At 30.3% G+C, this 20,131-nt stretch overlaps 2 protein-coding genes across 2 annotated transcripts; one reads left to right on the top strand and one right to left on the bottom strand.

Moving 5' to 3' along the window:
- Positions 1 to 2,263: 2,263 nt before the first annotated feature.
- LOC148285199 (prostaglandin reductase 1-like) lies at positions 2,264 to 13,593 on the top strand. The gene is made up of 7 exons (XM_088228527.1): positions 2,264 to 2,654; positions 7,803 to 7,905; positions 9,308 to 9,487; positions 10,577 to 10,695; positions 12,050 to 12,201; positions 12,298 to 12,409; positions 13,284 to 13,593. Exons 1-7 carry the CDS (start codon positions 2,549 to 2,551, stop codon positions 13,511 to 13,513), a joined length of 1,002 nt encoding a protein of 333 aa, XP_088084653.1. The 5' UTR covers positions 2,264 to 2,548; the 3' UTR covers positions 13,514 to 13,593.
- A 1,650-nt stretch (positions 13,594 to 15,243) lies between these two features.
- Positions 15,244 to 20,130, bottom strand: LOC148285198 (GTPase Era, mitochondrial-like). Its single transcript, XM_088228515.1, has 5 exons — positions 19,680 to 20,130; positions 19,461 to 19,585; positions 17,896 to 18,070; positions 16,360 to 16,554; positions 15,244 to 15,720 (listed from the first exon to the last, which is right to left on the bottom strand). The coding sequence occupies exons 1-5, from the start codon at positions 19,911 to 19,913 to the stop codon at positions 15,349 to 15,351; spliced, it is 1,101 nt and encodes a 366-aa protein (XP_088084641.1). The 5' UTR covers positions 19,914 to 20,130; the 3' UTR covers positions 15,244 to 15,348.
- Position 20,131: the final 1 nt, after the last annotated feature.

The raw sequence follows: 20,131 nt of genomic DNA, 5'->3' as shown, positions 1-20,131 counted from the left end.
GTAGCATCATTATTCTGTTTCAATATTAATTTATTTTTCCAGTAAGAATTTCCCCAAGGGAGTGAAATGTATTTTTCGGGATAAAAAGTAGCCTATGACACTTGTCAGCTCTCCATATATCCCTCTGCAAAAAATCACGTCGATCAGTCGCTCCGTTATGACGTGAAAGAAATATAAACAACAGACAAACACACTTTTGCATATATACATCCTGGTTCTATTCACACTCAGAACTGTATTCTTCATTCCGCCTGGACACGAAATTTCTCATTGTAAACGGAGTAAAAATTAATAATATCAACTTTATGATGAAGTTCAGTGCTACTAGAAATTGGATATAAAAAATGTTTTCTTACATGAGGTAAAAATTAAAGCATTTAATTTTATGGCAATGTTTCTCAAAAACGTACAAAAAAAATAATGAAAATGAACTACTTTGAACTACGCCACAAGTTCTTAAGAATCAACCAATGATAGTTTTGTAATCGATTTTCGGTTTCCGGAAGCCAACTCACCAATCAACAGAACTTACCGACTAGAACTTGTGACATCACAAGCAGAATAATTTTAAAATTACAAAACTTTAAAAAATCATAGCGCTGATAACAATATATAACAACAATTTAAATTAGTTTTAACAAAAAAAAATGGCTTAGTTTGAGTCTATTAACAAATAAAAGTATTTTTAAAAAAACCGCATTCGATAGACTTTCGACGTAACTTATTCAACCATATTTTTTTTAAGTATTTGGTACCAATACAATATTATATTTTAATTGCATAGAATACACCTTATTTTTTCGGACCATAAATAGTGCGCACAAAAAAGTTATGAAAACATGGCGTCATTTAGTTTACTGAATACTTCAAAAAATTTTATTTATGAGTTTTTGATAAGATAAATTTACTAACTTAGTAGCCAGCCGCCTAAAATATTTAGATACATAGGTAAATAAAATATGATAAACAGGTTGGTAAATTTATTACATACAAGGATGAATATAATTTTGGTGATTATTTAAAATGCAACCTTTTTGAAAAGACAAGAAAAATTTCAATAGACGGTTGCAATAAATTTGATTGTGATTGAGGAAAATGAAACGTCTGAGATATCAATCATCAAATTTAATAATATTTTTTAAAAAATAGATAAATTCCTTAAAATACGTATATATTTATTTGTACCTTAAAGGATAAACCACAGGAGTCACATTTAATGAAATGTTCAGGAAACGAGATTTTGTGATTGTGTGATTTCCAAAACATCATAACTTCTGAATCAAATGAGATAATTACGATCTATGAAGAAATTTCAGTGAAAAATATTTATTGTTTTGATAATAATAGTACGGACTACTGATGTTTTTTGCATTAAAACTGTGGACTTCAAATTTTTATTTCGACTTAAAAAAGCATCTTCATGACGAAAGCGGACTTCGGTGTTATATTCACAATATAAATTTCCTTATTGCGATAATTTCTGCCATTTTAACTTAGAAAGAGCAAAAAGTGGACTCTTGTGTCTTATCATCTAAGTACTGTTGATATTTTTTTGAAAAAACACACAGGCTCGAGAAAATCACATTTAATTATTATGATCTCACTGGGAATCAAACCCAGAACTCGTGCAAGGTGTAAATGCTTTTTAGCCATTAAAGGTCCCTTGTCATAGAATCACTATCTAATCCTATGTTTGTCTTTTTTAATAATTTTTAAAAAAATGTTTATTTAAAAACAGCAGTCCATAAATCACACTACCACGAGGGGGAAATTTTTTTTAAAGTAAAATTATAATATACCAGAAGTCGCGTAGAATTAAGTTTGCATACACCGCACTGTGTCATCCCCTGCGCGCATGCGTGAAGTGGCCGCGTAATGTTGCCAAACCGCGAACAATATAATATCAAATATAAGATAATTTTGTGCTATGTTATGTTTTAGCACAAAAAAATATTTTACTTGCAGGACTATAATGAAAAACAGGTACTTTTATTAGACAAACGTAAAAAAAAACATTTAATAATCGTTTGGTAATTAAGTAAAATTAATACAGTTTAATATTGTACTAAGGCTTATTGATAGAAAGCCGGGTAAAAGTTTGACTACTCTTGGAATACTAACAAAATATCCTCCTTGTTTTATTTAACAATCTGACAGACGGTAAAATAATCGAATTCTTAAATAACATTCTTAGCGAATTCGCTACTTACACATGAAATATGATCCAACTTTTAATCCCAGCAGTATTTTGACACTGAAAAACGGCACAACACGGCGTAATTCAATTTAATACGGCAGTTGCGTACTAAGCGACGTCTACAGAGTAACTAATGGCCAAAACGTAAAACTACTAATTTATGAGTAGTTTTGTCGGCTTCTGTTTGATGTGCGTGTACGCGATTTCTAGACCATTATAATTCTTTTTCGTAGAATAATATATTTTGTACAGCCCTGGCTGTGATTGCACCTTGAACAAACACTCGATTGTCATTAAGTATAATTCAAAGAGCTAACCGGTATCTGAATCAATCAGTCTCCGGCATTCAAAATGGTCAAAGCTAGAAAATACGTTCTTGTGAAACACTTTCAGGGTGAACCCAAGAAAAGTGACTTCAAAATTGTAGAAGAGGAACTCCCTAACCTCGAAAATGGCGGTAAGTTTCAATTCAAGAAATGCAATGTCTTGTTTTTAAATTACTTCTATTGGGTAAATCATTTTGCCCCAAAAAAATTGCCAACTCATGAAAATAAAAATGTTTTGTTTTAATTATTATTATCCTGCCATTTCGCCCATTTTTTAAATAACTCTGACAACCCATAAATATAAGATAATATGGAAGCGAGTTATGGTCTCTTACAGCATACAGTTTTTATGCTTATTGATAATATTTGAATAATTATTGTCTTTTAATTCATAAACTCCCTTACTTGACGTATTATTGTTTTTTCATATTCTTACAATATTATTTTAAAAGTTAACCTTCTTTATATTATTCGCTGAAAGTATTTTAAGTACCTACATTTGTTAGAAAAAATAAGAATAAAAGTAATATTTTTGTAAATAGGTACGGTACATAATTTAATTTGTTTACAAGAGCGAATGAAAACATAATTAGAAATTCATAGAAAAAGCTGGAAAATTAATTTTACTGAGAATTTTAAAAAGTAACTAACTTTATGTAGCAATAATTTTAATTTCTGGAAAATCCTTTCCCATTTTATGAATGTAGGAATGTTTTAGAATCTTTTTTCATATTTCTTTTGAATTTTTACACAACAATCGTTGTGAAAGTATGGATTATTGTGTATAAAATAAATAATACATGACACTCCGGAACGTGCATGTGGGCCAGTGGAGTGGCTACATCTGTAAATAAAAAGGAAATTATATTGAATGTACCTATTGTATACACATTTTCTTTTGTAAACTATGTGTTTCTATTATGTATTGGATTAAATATTTATTTATTTTTTTAATTATGAGGAAGTTCAGCGATTTTTTATTATTTGTGAATAGACTATCAAACTAAGCCAAATGTAAAAAAAAATAATTATGTATCATATTATCATCGCTTTGATCAAATTTTTAAATTACTCCGCCCGTGACATCACAAATTGTCATCGGTGAGTTGTGCTGACTTTTAAAAGTAGAGCCTTATTGTGTCAAAATACACTAAGCATTGAAAAAAAATGGCTATCTGGAAACCGGAAATCTATCACAACACATAACAACACTGTAATTGATTAGTAGATTCACAAGAACTTGTTATGTTGTTGAAAGTCGTTTATTTTTATTAATTTTTTCATACGTTTTCAAGAACCTTCGCTGTACAATTAAATGCTCTAATTTTTACCGCGTGTAAGAACAGTTTTTAAAACCAATTTCCCGTCGCACTGAACTTCCTCATTGGATGATTAAATAACTTACTAATTTATCATCACGTGAATGACATAAAAATATATGTATATTAAAAATAATAAAATATGTCATTAAATGTTATCTATACTGAAAATATTATCTGTTTCGGATATCAATATGTGGTATTGATGCAAATCAAACACTATTTTAGTAGATAAAATTTTATTTTTTACAAACTAGAGATAAAATAGATTGCTATCAGATGTTGCCTACTTTAAATTAATTTAATAGGCAAAGGTAAACTTGAGATACGTTTAGTAAATCTGAGTTAATAAATTATAAGCACTGTGTTAATTGGTTTGGTTTATCAAAAGGACTCTATGACGCACAGCTTTTTATTTTCATTAAAAAAAGAATTTCTCTTATTTGTTTCATTATTGAGTTTTTTTTATTTTAAATCATTATTTATTTATCATTATAATTGGAAAACATTTTTCCAGGTGGTATAAATTGACTATCACCATGCCAGTAAGGGAGTAAACAACTCTTAAGTTTGTATCAATTTATTTTTGTTTAAAAATAATATAATGTAGTGAAGATAATGATAAACATGTTTTATATACTCTATTACTTTTTTGTAATGAGGAACTTAAGCCCCACGGGAAATTGGATACAAAAAATGTTTTCTTGCGCGCGGTAAAAATTAGAGCATTAAATTGTGAGGTAAAATTTCTTAAAAATGTACGAAAAAAAAATAAAAATGTTTTAATAAAAACGCACTACTTTGAATGACGTCATTGGTTCATATGAACTATCCAATGATATGAGAGCTTTGAAGAATATCCGGTTTGGTCACCGTAAACAAACCAATCGGAAGAACTGTCATAGAACAACCTCTGACGTCACATGCGGAGTTATTACAGAAATACAAAACTTACAAAAATCATAACGCTGATAATACGATATATAAAAATAATTTTTAAAAAAATTGGCTTATTTTAATATTCTATTAACAAATAAAAAAAGACACTGAACTTCCTCTTTGAAAAAATAAATAATTGCGTTCTTATAATTTACCGAAATATTAAATTTTCAGGGCCATTTTCAACGAGTATTAAATAACTCGCCATTAGAAAATGGGAATCAAGTTGGGGTAGAGTGGAATTCGAACCACAGACCTTTGATTCATGAGTCCGAGACACTTGCCACGGAACCACAACCCGATTTAAAAAAAAGAAATGATATATTTAGATAATTGCATACTGGGTCATCAAATGTACTCGTACTCGTTGTTAACATTGTACTAGATTTCTCCAATTCCTCAGCAACATTGTCTTCTTGTGATTCCATATGTTGAGGGGTATGCAGTCTCACTTTTTTTACAATCAGGATCATCATCACTGCCTTCGACAACTCATTCATCATCTGATGATATTTCATCAAATACTCTTAGTACATGTTCTTCATCTTCAACATTAACTTGGTTTTGGAGACCCATCAGAATTTAAAAAACACATTTAATGTGTGGTACATTTTTTATACCACCGTGCTTCATATTTGTTTTTATTTTATAAATTTATTGGAAAAAATTAGTATACATACATAATAACAGGGAATCAATATAAAACTAATTAATGTAAAATGAAAACGGAGTGTTCTCTGTTTATAATAATCTCCATCTAACATGACTCAGCCTGTTATAAGATGGAGATTTTTATCTTTAGATTAGCATAAGTAGTCCTATACTAATAAAACAATAACATAAAAAAGAAAAACTAAAACTACTTAATTATAAATGCCTAGCCAATCAAATGTAAGAAATTAAAAATAGTTGTTATACAAATATAAAGTATATATATGTGCCAAGAATACATGTTACTTAAACATAAATAAATAGCCATCCCCTCTCCTCTCTTCATAGTATAGTGTTTTTTTTTTTATATATATATTTATTTTTGTTAATCTTTGCTTTTAATTTTTGTATAAAATTGTAAGATTCAATATGTCCATGTATTTATAATTTTCTCAAACTGAACGGTTTGGGTAGGTAGGAAGAAATTGCCTTAAGGCAATATGCCCGCCCTTATATGTATATTTATTGTATATGTATATAAAGTGTCTAATAAATAAATATATAAATAAAATAGTATAATATATAATAAAAAACAAATATAAAGCAAAATAAAAATATTAACAATATGTGTACCAATTATATAAAGTACTACGTTTTTTTATTTACATATATTTTTCAAAAAAAAATCTCGCTACACTATTTATATGTGCAGTTATTTTTATTTTAAAATTTGTTTTACATAGATTTAACACACAACTCATGAGTAAATCTTAAGCATTGTTTCACACATTACACCTTACAAAAATAATATTCCTGACAAAAGCATCTCATTTTTTTTAAAGATGAAAGCTGTGACTTGACTGTTATATTAATCAATTTTATTTTCTATATCTAATGAGGAAATTCAGTGTTCAAGTTGTGAATTTTTTTTCATTTGTTAATAAACTTACAAACCAAACCAATTTTTATTTTTTATGCGTGGTATTATCGCTATGATTATTTAAAGTTTTGTAATTACTCCGCCCGTGACGTCACATGATGTCGTCGATGAGTTGTGCTGGCATTTAAAAGTAGAGCCCTGTAGCGTCAAAATACAGAAAAAAATGGCTACCTGGAAACCAGAAATCTATCACAACACATCAAAATGCTGTAATTAATTAGTTGATTCACAAGAACTTGTGACGTAGTTCAAAGTACTTAATTTTTATTCAATTTTATCTACATTTTTGAGAAACTTCACTGTACAATTAAATGCTCTAATTTTTACCGCGTTTAAGAAAACATTTTTATTTCCAATTTCTCGTAGCACTGAACTTCCACATTATGAATACCAAAAAGTTAAATCATATGATTCATTCACAAATCACAAATACAAAGGAATTTTTACACCTGAGCCAATTGATAAAACAATATCTGTCTATAAAATATAATTGAGAGATAACAGAAAAATAAACTTTGATTTAATCTGCTGGGTTCCGCAAAACTTATGTTTACTTGCAGGTAACAGTCAGTGACAGCCCCCTGTTACATTCTAGAAAATTATATATACACACGCACGCACCTTTGCGCAAGTACGCGTACATACACACTTTGACACACTCTTACACCCTTTTAGTATGAAAAGTAAATACACTGCACTTGAAAATATTTGTGTGTATTAAATAAACCATACAAAATATTGAAAAATATATCCCATATCCACATAAAAAGATAGGTTAAGTGGTATCATAAATAGATTTAATGTACTATTTAACAGAACAGAATTTGATACTCCGATAGATTCTTGACATTGGTGGAAATCTAATAAGAATAAAACTTAATGCTTTATTTAAAAAACGTGTTTTCTGCCAAGCAGGTTTATTCTGAAAGAATTAAAAAGAGTGACTACATTTCAAAAGATAAACATACCTCTTACTTACACCTACTCAATTTTAGTGTAAAGTAGAAATGCAAACAATATTAAATAAGCATTTATTTCAGTACATGTTTTAATACATATTATATCTACGGCCCCTACGTATACTATCGAATCTGCATTCTGCGAGGTTTACAAGAGAGCAAAAGAGCTTGTTAATTTTTTTCAGAAACTATCAAATACTGTAGAATTGCCAAACATGTGTCTATTGTATTTCAATATATGTAAATAACTAACCAATATAAATATTTTTTGAAGCAAAAGTAATAACAATTAAAAACAAGCATTTAGAAACTAAATGGTCATTTGTTTTATTGAATATTTAATGAATCAACAACGCAACACCATTTTGTAAAAACAACCAGCAAAATGTTATGATAATTCCCCAATTCCAAATTTTACTGTCTTATTCTGAATGTAGAAATACTATAATTGAATATTTCTAAATTTTATAGAATACCTTTGCAAAGCTGAATACCTAAGTGTAGATCCATACATGAGACCGTATATGATGAGATATCCCGCAGGAACTGATATGATCGGCTCCCAGGTCGCAAGGTATTTTTTTTGTTTTAAATGTAAAAGTATTTTATTATTTTTGACGCACCAAATTACTAGATAACATAATGATTATTTGTTTGTGTTAGTTAACTGTAACATAAGTTATTACCAGACTCATAATTTATTTGAATTATTAAGGTGGAAATAACGGACTTCAGGGTCAGATTATATTATTTTTTTTAGATACCATGCATATACTTATTCCATTTAGGCATAAGAAAAATATTTTTTAATGTTTTGAATATGTCCAAATGTTTGTAGACAGACTGGATTTCTTCCCTGGGGAGTTATTTAGATTTACAGGGCTTATGACCTGTCATTGGCTGGTTTAAGTGGCCACTTTACACACTGTGTAATATTCACCATTCTGGCTATGTTTAAACAAGTTAACAGATGGAAGAGTTGAGGAAATGTAGATGTTTAAACACAGGCAGAATTGTGACTGTTACACAGCGTGTAAAGTGGCCACTTTAACCAGCCAATGACAGGCCATAAGCCCTGTAAATGCCTAGACTTCCATATTCACTTTTTAAAAATGTTTTCCCTCTCTGTCGCAACAAATGTAGATCTAAATCAATATTTTTTATAACTAAACTCAGATGATAAATAATGTAATGGTGTCTGAAATGTCAGCAAGAAGCAACTTAAATGACCGTTTTAACATCTAAATTGTTGTAAAAATATGTTTTCTTTAAACTTATTATTATTAATATGAATTTTGGAATATGAATTCTAATTTTACGGTCATGATTAAACAGGTTGACTGAATTGGAGAGTGCGAAAAGCATTTTTTTTCCTACGATACTTATCTCCTAGAATCCACTTACTGGACACATTTTTCCATAGGATCTACTAATATCTTTCCTCTTTTAAAAAAAAATTTCCCTTCCAATTGGACCATAATTGATAGTTTGAAGTAAATCTTATTTGACTAACATACTGGAACACTTTTGTTGTTGACAGAATTATAGGGACACAATATCTCCTCCCACCATATACATTATTATTTCAGTTTTACTAATTTTTTGGACTGACGGCTATAGCGGTCATGTCCTAAGTGAGAGACACAATTTCGACGGCTAGAGCCGGAATAGCCATGGACGTGTTAAATTTTTTTTTTTTTATTTATTGGGGATGATATGCTTTTAGTAACATATTTTAATATAGTAACAGAAATAACAACATGCAAACGTAGTGCCAGTGAATAAACATCACCTTACCAGTTGCTCACCATCAGAAATAATTCAACTGAATATTGACGATTAGAAATAAAATACTGTTATAATGCATAAATGCATGATCAGCACCCTGCACACTACCCTCATCACGCACAAATGTTAATATAAAGGTAATTATAAAAAATAAAAACATTAAAAAATAATCTGTATATTTCTAACAGGATTGTGGACAGTAAGAATAAAGATTTTCCTGTTGGAAAACTTGTAGTTTCTAACTACGGGTGGAGGGATTACACTATTGATGGCGGGAACCGAAAACGCATCGGTCTTCAAACTCATCTCGTACCTGATCTTGGAGACATTCCCACATCACTTGCTCTTGGTGCTTTGGGAATGCCCGGGTAAGAATATTTACATAATTTGTAAAGTTAAAAATTAAAATCTGTTAGGTACATGTCACTAGTTTCCCAAATTAATAACAATTGAATCAAGGTCAGTAAAAATATTAATGCAACTTTTAGAAGTTTTGACTTCTCGGAACAAAAGATAATTGCTCCCCTTGGACACTTAAATATCTCATTTACATGCCAGCAACGTGCAAGCATTGATTTTATAGTAACCAAACATATCAGTGTTCAACCTAGGAAAATAACCAGAGATGATAATTTTAACAGAACAAAGCCATGCCCCAAGGTCTTGTACATATCACGTCAGGCTCTCTATAAGCAAATTATATCCTTTTTTATTTGATAGGAAAATATCTAAAAAAAGCTCGGTAACACCCAACACATACAAACCAATTAATCAAAATCAAACTCAACTATCAAATGTTGATCTAGTCATAATTATACAATAGATTATTGTATGATTTCTCTGTGTCCAGGCGGATGAAGAATACAGTTCCGTGTGATAAATAAAACCAGAATCCTAAACAGGTGTTTTTGACTCAATGTAGATAAGTCCGCATCTTTGTGCAGTGGTCGACGCGTTCGTCTACAATCACAGAGGTCCTGTGTTCGATTCCTGACAGGGTGGATGTGAAATATTTATTTTAAAGGTTGTTTGAACTGCAATATTTTATTGTTCCTGGAGCGTGAGACTAATCACCTTACATTCATGTAACAGATGATACAAAATATGCTGCATTTGGTTTACCAATGCAGTGCTCTATGCGCCACTAGGTGCGGAAAGAAGAACAATGATGATGAATGTATTTAAAGTAGTTTAACCCTTAATAGGACACCTAGAACAAAGTGGTTATTTTCTAACATTTCATATTAATAATAAATCGTTTGTCACAAGAGTATCTTAATAGCGTACACTGGTAGATCAGTCTTCCTCTCAGCTTTTTCAAATACAATAGGTTTAGTATCTTAAAATAGAACAGATTTATAAAACGTAAATACGTGTCCTATAAAGAGTTAATATGGCTAGAAGCTGCAATTATGTTAATATATCAATGATTTTGATAAAATATTATTTCCTTTTAGAAACACAGCCTACTTTGGATTGTTGGAGCTGTGTCAACCCAAACAAGGAGAGACTGTTGTAGTTTCCGGAGCTGCGGGGGCAGTTGGTTCTCAAGTCGGACAGATTGCCAAACTTAAAGGTTTGCCAACATTTTAAAATTACAATATACTAAGCATAAATATTTATTTGCATTGCAAAACCATAACACGGATTCAACTTAATAAATTTGTAAAAAATTGGTTACTGGGTTTATGTAGAGAAAAATCAGAAAATTTACTATAACACATTCTTAAATAATAAATAGTATAAATAATTAACTAGTAGGTAGTAATGTTTTTGTTTTTGTTTTTTATTTCGCATAAAAATATCTGCCTTAAAAACAGGTTGTATCTAGTTGGCAGACTACAAATAATCCAGAGAGATCTATTGCCTAAAACTTGTAATAGATAAAGAAATTGTAATTTATTATTCTTCTTCTTATTTTTCCTCTCCCTTATGGAGGTTGGAAATCATCACTTTGTTAGCAGCTGCCCTGAACAAGGACTGAGTGCTGCAATGGAACCAGTCACGCAAGTGCTTTAGCCAAAAGATACGCCTTCTAGCTGCACAGCGCCTTCCTTCAATCATTCCCTGAAGAATGACTTGTAAAATGTTATATTTTACGCCTCTCATCACATGTCCAAAGTACTCAAGTCATCGTTTCGGACTGTCCACCCAGGAGATTTTTAAAATCCTCCTGTAGCACCACATTTCAAAGGCTTCGGTCTTTTTTGAAGTGGCTTGGATGAGTGTCCACGTTTTGACGCCGTAAAAAAGTACTTTAGAAGACATAACATCCTACGATGCGCATTCGAAGGTCTAAATTAAAGTCTCTACTGCAATGGAGGTCTCACATCCTGAAAAAGCAGTCTCGCGCCACCTCTATTCTGAGTTCGATCTCCTGTGAGTGATCCCATTTATTATTCAGCCAGTATCCTAAATAATTATATTAATGGACTTGTTCAATAACGTGCGCTCCAATTTTTAATCATTGGGAAAGTTTGTGGCCTTTTTCAAATAACCATACATTTGGTCTTGAAAATATTCATTTCTAGCTTTTTATTCAAACTACCCGTGTGTACTTTATCCAATAACAGCTGCAGGCTTTCCATACTATCTGCTAGAAGGACAGTATCATTCGCGTATTGGATATTGTTTATAATTTGCCCATTTATGCTGATGCCATCGGTTAGTTCACTCAGTGCATTTCTAAAAATGACTTAAGAGTACATATTAAAAAGGAGAGGAGACATAATGCATCCTTGCTTGACTCCACGACATACATCTATATCCAATATCTTCTTCACAATATTCACGACATATGTCTTTATCTACTTTCACCGCAGCTTTTTGATGCCGGTAGAGGTTACCAATTATTCTTATATCTTTAAAAGTAAATATCCGACATATTATTTTTATTGGCTGTGCTATATAATGCTTTAAATTTATTTCAGGATGCAAAGTAATCGGATTTGCTGGTTCAGATTCAAAATGCAAATGGCTGAAAGAATTAGGCTTCGATTATGCTTTCAATTATAAAACGGTTAATGCCACAAAGGCACTAAAGGAAGCCGCACCAGAAGGTGTAGATTGCTACTTTGACAATGTAAGTTTTCTTTATACGCACTTAAAATAAATATATATTTTCATTATTGCCTACTGGTATCACATAAAAATGTGTGTTTTTTTACGCATCTTCTAGGTTGGAGGTGAATTAAGTTCAGTAATAATAAACCAAATGAACTTGTTTGGAAGAATTTCTGTATGCGGAGCAATTTCTACATATAATGAAGATCTTTCGAAACTACCCACAGGTATGATTAATCTATAAACTCAAATATATGCGGAGCATTTTAGTTTGTAATGTATGTATTATTTTAAATAAATTAATCAAATTGAAATTTTATTTTATTTAATTTAAAACATATGAAAGTTTTATCAAATATTGTGAAATCCGAGTAAAAGCGCAATATGGATTTAAGACAAAACATCACTAAAAAAAAACTTGGGTTCCTAAGTTTTTCTGGTATGAAATGACTCCTTCGTCCCTTCAATTTACATTTAATTATTATTGTTTTGTTTTCTCATTCAAAAATGAGTTGAAAAAAAACACAGCAGCGGATTCTTTTGTGACATTTTTATTTTGTTGATGATTTTCAAAACATTATTTTATCTTCAGAACAAAACTAACTATTAAATGATAGTGGAAATGAATTCTTCGGCCTTGTCCTCTCCACTGCTGGATATCGACCCCTTCCAAACAATTCCACTTCTTTCTGTCCTCGCTTTTTTCATCCATGCTCTACCTTCTGTCGAGGCAATGTCATCTTCTATGTAGCCTTCAACACCTCTTTTGTCTGTCCATGGCCTCCAATCTAGTATTCTGGATGTTCACCTGTCATCATTTTGTCTCGCGAAGTGCCCTGCTCACTGCCATTTAAATTTTGCTTTACGATCCACGACTTCTAGATTCTTCTTTTCTCATTCCATCTCTTAGACATAAACCTGTCTTTCCGTGGATCGCTGTGTGCATTTCAGTTTCTCGCTAAATTTCGAAATGAATTATGATGTAAATTCCAAAGTAAAAGTATTTTGTACTTATCAATCATATTTTTTACACCTTTTTCAATTTTAATATTTTAAATATTTCATTTCTTAAAGACAGTAAAATATTTTTTGTCATTTCAGTTCCAATTCTCCAGCCAACATTCGTATTCAAGGAACTGAGGATGGAAGGCTTTATAGTCCACCGTTGGTTGGACCGCTGGGAAGAAGGAATTCAACAAAACCTCAAGTGGATTAAGGAGGGAAAACTTAAGTACAGGGAAACTATTACCAATGGCTTTGAAAACATGTTCGAAGCTTTTGTTGGCATGCTCCGTGGAGAGAACACCGGAAAAGCCATCATTAAAGCATAAATATAACAAAATTATGACTTAAAATGTGTGTTGTTTCGTTCAAAATTTTAATACGTAAATAAATTATTTAATTACAAAAATACATTGTGTTTTACAATTTTTCATCTTATTTTTTTATATTTTCATTTCATTTTATATTCATATTGCATTTCAACTTAATGGTCATTATAGGAATATAAACAATTAAGATAATCTGTAAAAGGAACACATTTATTTGTTTCCATTTACTATTGCCAACATGGAACATTAAAAAATTATCCACTCAATTTACTCTTTTTTTACTGAGAAATCGTGAAAAAATTTGGCATTTAATTAAGTGTTTAAATATATAAGTTTTACTATGGCAATATTCCTACAGTGCATATATAACCAGACAAATATTAATATTTTACCGAATGAGGAAGTTCAGTGCTACGGGAAATTGGATATAAAAAATGTTTTCTTAAATGCGGTAAAAATTGGAGCATTTAATTGCACGGCAAAGTTTCCCAAAAATGCAAGAATTTTTTTAAAATAAAAATAAATAATTTCATTCTTATGATTTACCCAAATATTTAATTTTGAGGGACATTCTCAACGAGTCGTAAATAATTCACTATTAGAAAATAGTTATCAAGTTGGGGTTGGGGTAGTGGGATTCAAACCATGGACCTTTGGACAGAGACGTTAGCCACGGGACCACAACCTGATTCGTGATTTTAATAAAAATGAATTACTTTGAATGACGTCACAAGTTCTTCTGAATCAACCAATGATAGAGTGTCGTGATAGACTTCCAGTTTCTGGGAAATTCCTCATTTCCCTATTGTCGCAGGAACAATCTTATCACAATTTCTCAGTGCGTATTTTTTTATTTGAAATTGATTAAATTAAAAAATATTGTATTACATAATCTCATGATTGATGGTTTTTTACCATTTTATATGCAATTTGATTTGATTCATATGATTGCCCACAAAAGGCATTGATAGATAACATTACTCATAAATCATAAATAGTCTGGTTATGTTATTTGGAGCCAAGTAGCTGATAATTTTTTAGTCACCATTGATTAGATACTAAAAAAAATACATGAACAATTCGTATCAACATAACTATTATCATAATTATTGTGTTTGATACAATCTGTCGAGATAATTAATCACCGTAGATATTATATTGGGTCACAGGAAAGAAGAAACATTATATCTAGGCTGGAACTATACTGGTCCATGTTACAAAATAAAAAACCCAAGGAAACAGATGAAATACATTTAAATTCAGTGTGCACTGAATCTTTTACATTATTATGTTAGCTTAGTTGTTAACCTAACACTCTGTATTTAAAAAAATTGATATCGAAACAATAAGTACCAAAAAATATATATTTAATAAAAACTTGTTACGTAGACTATAGACTAGACATAAAATGAAAAAAGCATATAAATTCTATAGTGATACTTTTGGGAATAGTCATCATTTTGGTACAGAAATAACATAATATATACCACTTTTGCTCGGATAAATTTTGTTTTTTAAAGTTCAATAATGCTCATAAATCGGTTTCGCCAAAAATGTAGACCATTTTAGTTTCAGGCTAGCCATATGTTAACTTTCTTCTTCTAATTTAAAAAAAATGTAGATCTTTTATTTACACACAATCACAGTAAGAGAATATAATTTATTCTGTAAGAATTTAATGAACAAAATATGTATAGTATGAATATATATACACTTTGAATGAAACCACATTTAACAGTCTTGACTTTATATTTTTTCAGCCATTCTACAATGTACAGTAATAAAAACATAAATATGATTAGCAGCTAAGGAAATTGATTAATTTAATACGAGAATTATTCTTCATGTGGATTGTTTTCAACTCGCAAGGTAATAGTTAAAGAAACAGATTTGTGAAACATTTGTACAAGGTCGTGTCTAGCCGAGTCGGTGATTTGTCTGAGTCTTCCTCCACCAGCTCCGGCTATGAGCTTTTCAATCCTCTCTGATGGGCAGGTAACTGACACCAGGCAAACCAGCCTATCTGAATCAGCCTTCTCCTCCAGAAACTCTAGATCGGTAATTAATTGGTAAGGAATCTCTTGGTGAAGATAGTCGAGAAACTTTGCTCGGACAGTTTCCATTATTAGAGTCTCGCGTGTTTGATCTGTCCAGTCATTTTCATTGAAAGGCCATTTTCCCGGTTTCCCATTTTTTGCTAAATATTTCTAAAAGATAAAAACTATAATGAAAAGACAAAATTCACAAGCAAAAGGAATACACTTTCAAGCATTATGGTTAGAAATCTTTGAATTAGATGATACTTAACTATTTAAAAATACTATAATCCAAAATGTTACATGATAATGGCAAATCACCTTTTTAGGTCAAATTGTGTTCAAAACCACACAGTTAAAGTTTCTATCGTATTAAAAACTTGATGACATACAAATAAGTAAATAGGAATCAGTTTGTTAAATATTTATTGTAAACTAAAAAACGTCTAATACATTGCATAAAATGCCTTAATCGGCATTTTCTCCTCAATATATATAGATTTTTCGGAAGACTTACTAGGGCAGTGCGTAAAGAGCAATTGATAAACATCAGATGTTATAAGGCCAATTCGCTCTTATAAGGCTTACATAAATATCTCCTTATTCTCTTTTCTACGGCTACAACGAATGGTTAAAATTAAATTAAATGTTTCTAGGAATCAATCACTATATTTATGCTCTATGAAATACAGAAATATTTCCACTATTGGCTACAGGTTTAATCGATATTCATATATAAATGAAATTAATGAAGGAGATTGCCGAGTACATTTTTATAACCCCTGACAAAAAAACACAATGAAACCTCACCCTTATCATGTCAACACCATCTCCCTCCAGCGCTGACACCATAAATACATCGGAAAAACCTGAATAACCATTTTTTTTGTTTAATTTTGTTTTTTCAGTTTCAGATTTTTTTACAATAGGGTTACCAGCGATAAATCCATTACTTAGTGTTCGCACAAGATCTAATATTCTGCGTTTAGATTTTAACATATCAATCTGTAAATAAAAAACACATTACGTTCTTAAAATGTGAGATTCTACATTCATTAAATACATTTTCTTTTGGTGAATTATTTACAACTCATTGAAATTAGCCCCCATTCAAATAAAAGATGAATGATACTTAAATCAACAAATTTGGAAAAACTAATGACTGATTTCATTGCTTTCGCAACATCTTCAAGACTAGTATAATATGTACTATAAAATTAAGCTGAGTTTTTTTGTACATTTAGTTTTATTTTAAAGATACCAGACTCGAAGATGTCACAAAAGCGAAGAAACGGGTCACTGGTTAATCCAAATTTGTGGATTTAAATCCTGTTATTAATTAAAGACTTAAGTCTTACTAATCTTTCGAGGTTTATTTAGTTTCAGGTGCATCTGCATCATGTATAAATAGTACATTTTTGCCATCTTTTTCTCAGACACCCTGATCTTTTATTGTTTTAGGAAGTCAAAAATTAAATGGAGCAGCTCTTATTTTTATCAATAATCTAAAATTTAATTTAATCAATCAGTTTAAAAAAATTACAACTTATGTCATTTATATAATAAAATAAAAAATATATTATTATTGTTAAAACAGTAAAACTTATACTACTGTGTATAAGTCGCAGAGCTCCAAAACCCGCCCCAGATGATTTTAAAAAAAAGAGATAAGAGTATTATCAGTAATAATTTAGAAAAATCTTCAAAATCAGATGAGTCACAAATTCTACTCTACTGTGTAGAATTAAAAAAAAGTTGTATTAGTGAGTTGCTTGTTTTTAATAATTTGCTCAAAAGTAGAAAAACCTAGAGAGCTTGTTTTGCTACTATATTATATATTACTCATTATACAGTAGTTACAGCATTTCTAATAAAACTTAACATCCGTATTGAATGATTTAATGATGAAGTTTAGTGGTTTTTCATTATTTATTTATTTATTTATTTATTTATTTATAGACTGTAAAACTAAGCCAATTTTTTTATATTTTTTTTTGCATTATCTACACTATGATTTTTTAAAGTTTTGTCAAGTTTTTGTCAATTCTGCCAATTGGTCCGTTGATGGACCGTAAACTGGAAATCTTTCACAACTGTCTTATCATTGGTTAATTCATATGAACTAGTGAAGTCGTTCAAAGTAGTTTGTTTTTATTAAAATATTTTTTATAAGTTTTTTCATACATTTTCAAGAAACTTTGCTGTACAATTCAATGCTCTAATTTTTACAGTGCGTAAGAAAACATTTTTATATCCAATTTTCCGTGGGGCTAAACTTCTTCATTCTAGAAAAAAAATATCCAAAAAGTTAAATATAGTACTGTAAAAAAAATGTACTGTACTCACTTTATTGAGAACCAAGAAACTAGGAATATAGTCATTTTTTTCCAAAATCTTTACTATAAGTGGGCTCAAACTATCTTTAGTCCATGGATTACCAATGTCATGTATTACACCAACAATATCGGCCTCCTTCACACTAATATTGGGTGCTACAGCCATTGGATGCTTTATCTGGTATCTGAAGATGATAGATTAACAATATTTTTTAAATAGTGTAATGAGAATCATAGCAAGCAAATCCAAAGTTTTAAGCCACACTAACTCGAGTACAAAAAAATTATGTATGGCTAAATTAAAGTTTCACAATTTAAAAAAAATATAATTGTTCAATTTGTATGAGCGGTCCGTTTACATAATTTACTTTTCATTTATTTAAAGAAGAAATCGTAACATTGATCGTAGTCTTAGTCATTTTCTATAAAAAAACAAAAGTCATAAATGTTTGGAAGCCATTTTCCCAAAAACTGTTTAAATGTCGATTAAGTTCCTCTGCCTCTAGGCACCTCATTTTGAAAAAAAAAGACATGGATGACAGGTATTTAAAAAAATAATACATACTCGTATATCGCACATGTATTTCTAAAGTGACAACTCAAAAATCAGTGTTTTCAATTTATCACTATGTAGAAGATTAGGAAATACTCCTCAACGAATCATTAAAGGCGTAGTAACATAGCTTCAAAAATCAACGACAAATGGTGCTAATGTTACTCTTATTGTTTCGACTCCCTTCAACTAACTGTGTGTTGGTAGTGATCAAAACGGTATTATTTTGAGTAATGTCATTTGTGTAGATGAAATTTTAAACGTTTTTGAGTAGCATTTAGAGATAAGATATGATTCATAAAAACAAAGATTTTTATTTTGAGTTGTCAGTTTAGCCAATCAAGGCAAGTAGAAAATTTGTTACGATTTTGAGTTGTCACTTCATAAATTTTCCAAATTAAAAAGGGATATCTGAGGCCCAAGAATGTTAAAAAAATACATTTAATTATTGTTTCTTACTGCCAATTACCTTGGAAAATCCTTTTGGTTTTGTAAATATTTTTTATCCAGCTCGCAAACAGTTTTTCGCTTTTTCTCAAATGACATTTTCTTAATTGTCTTTTTAGAAATACATGTGCGATAAATATACTATTTAAAAATATTTTTTTCATAATTTTATAAAAATAATCATAATTTAGACCTTTTAAAACAAAATATGACTTCATTACAACAAAAAAAGATTAACTAAGTCTTGTATTTTAGGTATACTCATGTGACATTATAGCCACACAAGGATTAACTTTATTTTATTTCATACTGCTGTTTAAAACATTTCAGCTTGACTCTGCCAGGATTCAAACCACGAAAACAGTGGTAGGCAATAGCTCCAATCGCCACACTACAAAGGGGACTTTTCTTCACTTGATTCTCCTTTCTAGAATTTTTACCATGGAGTTGAAAATACTTGCCCGGGGTTTTCGTTCTATTTCACAAACAAAATTGTATCCTGCATTCCGCCTGCACACTGAACTAAAGTTATGTACAAAAACAAACCGAGGGATAGTAAAATAAATCATGTATACCTTAGTTTTTCCTTTGGTGATACTACTCCTGGAGTATCTAAGAAAATTATCTGCGTATTTTCTTCATTACAAATAGCTTTTGCAATGGTTTTTGTTGTGTGAACTTTGTTGGACGCAGGGCATACCTGTAATGCAACGGATACATTAAATACGTTAAATTATAATAAAAGTTTAACCTCTAACGCTACTTAAACCTACACAGCAAAACTAGTAGCTCACCCGTCTTTGAACCAAATTGTTTATCAATGTACTCTTTCCAGAATTGGGAACTCCGAGAATAGCAACCTTAATTACTTTTTCCTCATTTCTGTCATGTTCGGGGTGAGTTGAAAGTGATAATTTTCTTATCCAAATATCTTGAGTTTTAATTCTAGTGCAACATAACAAAAAAGTTCTAGAAACGGAAGATGGCAAAACGTTGCGGTTAACAGCATGTACCACCGAATTAAACATTTTTTACGTTTACAAAATTATTCATATGAATTCAAAGAGTAAATATTCTTTTATTTAAAACTCAGATTGGGCATAATAATGAATAGCAACTGCATTTACAAAACTTTTAGGTTATTCACATTCGGAAAAGTCAAACGCAATCCACAGACAATAATTATGAAATATCAAATAAAGTAGAGTCTGCGGCATAGAATTATATTATAATTCCATGGTCTATA

Source organism: Micrasema longulum, unplaced genomic scaffold (genome assembly GCF_059751315.1).
Source record: "Micrasema longulum isolate JH-2025_06_02 unplaced genomic scaffold, ASM5975131v1 h1tg000047l, whole genome shotgun sequence".
In the NCBI taxonomy this organism is placed as follows: Eukaryota; Metazoa; Arthropoda; class Insecta; order Trichoptera; family Brachycentridae; genus Micrasema; species Micrasema longulum.
This window is presented reverse-complemented; position numbering and strand designations above follow the sequence as displayed.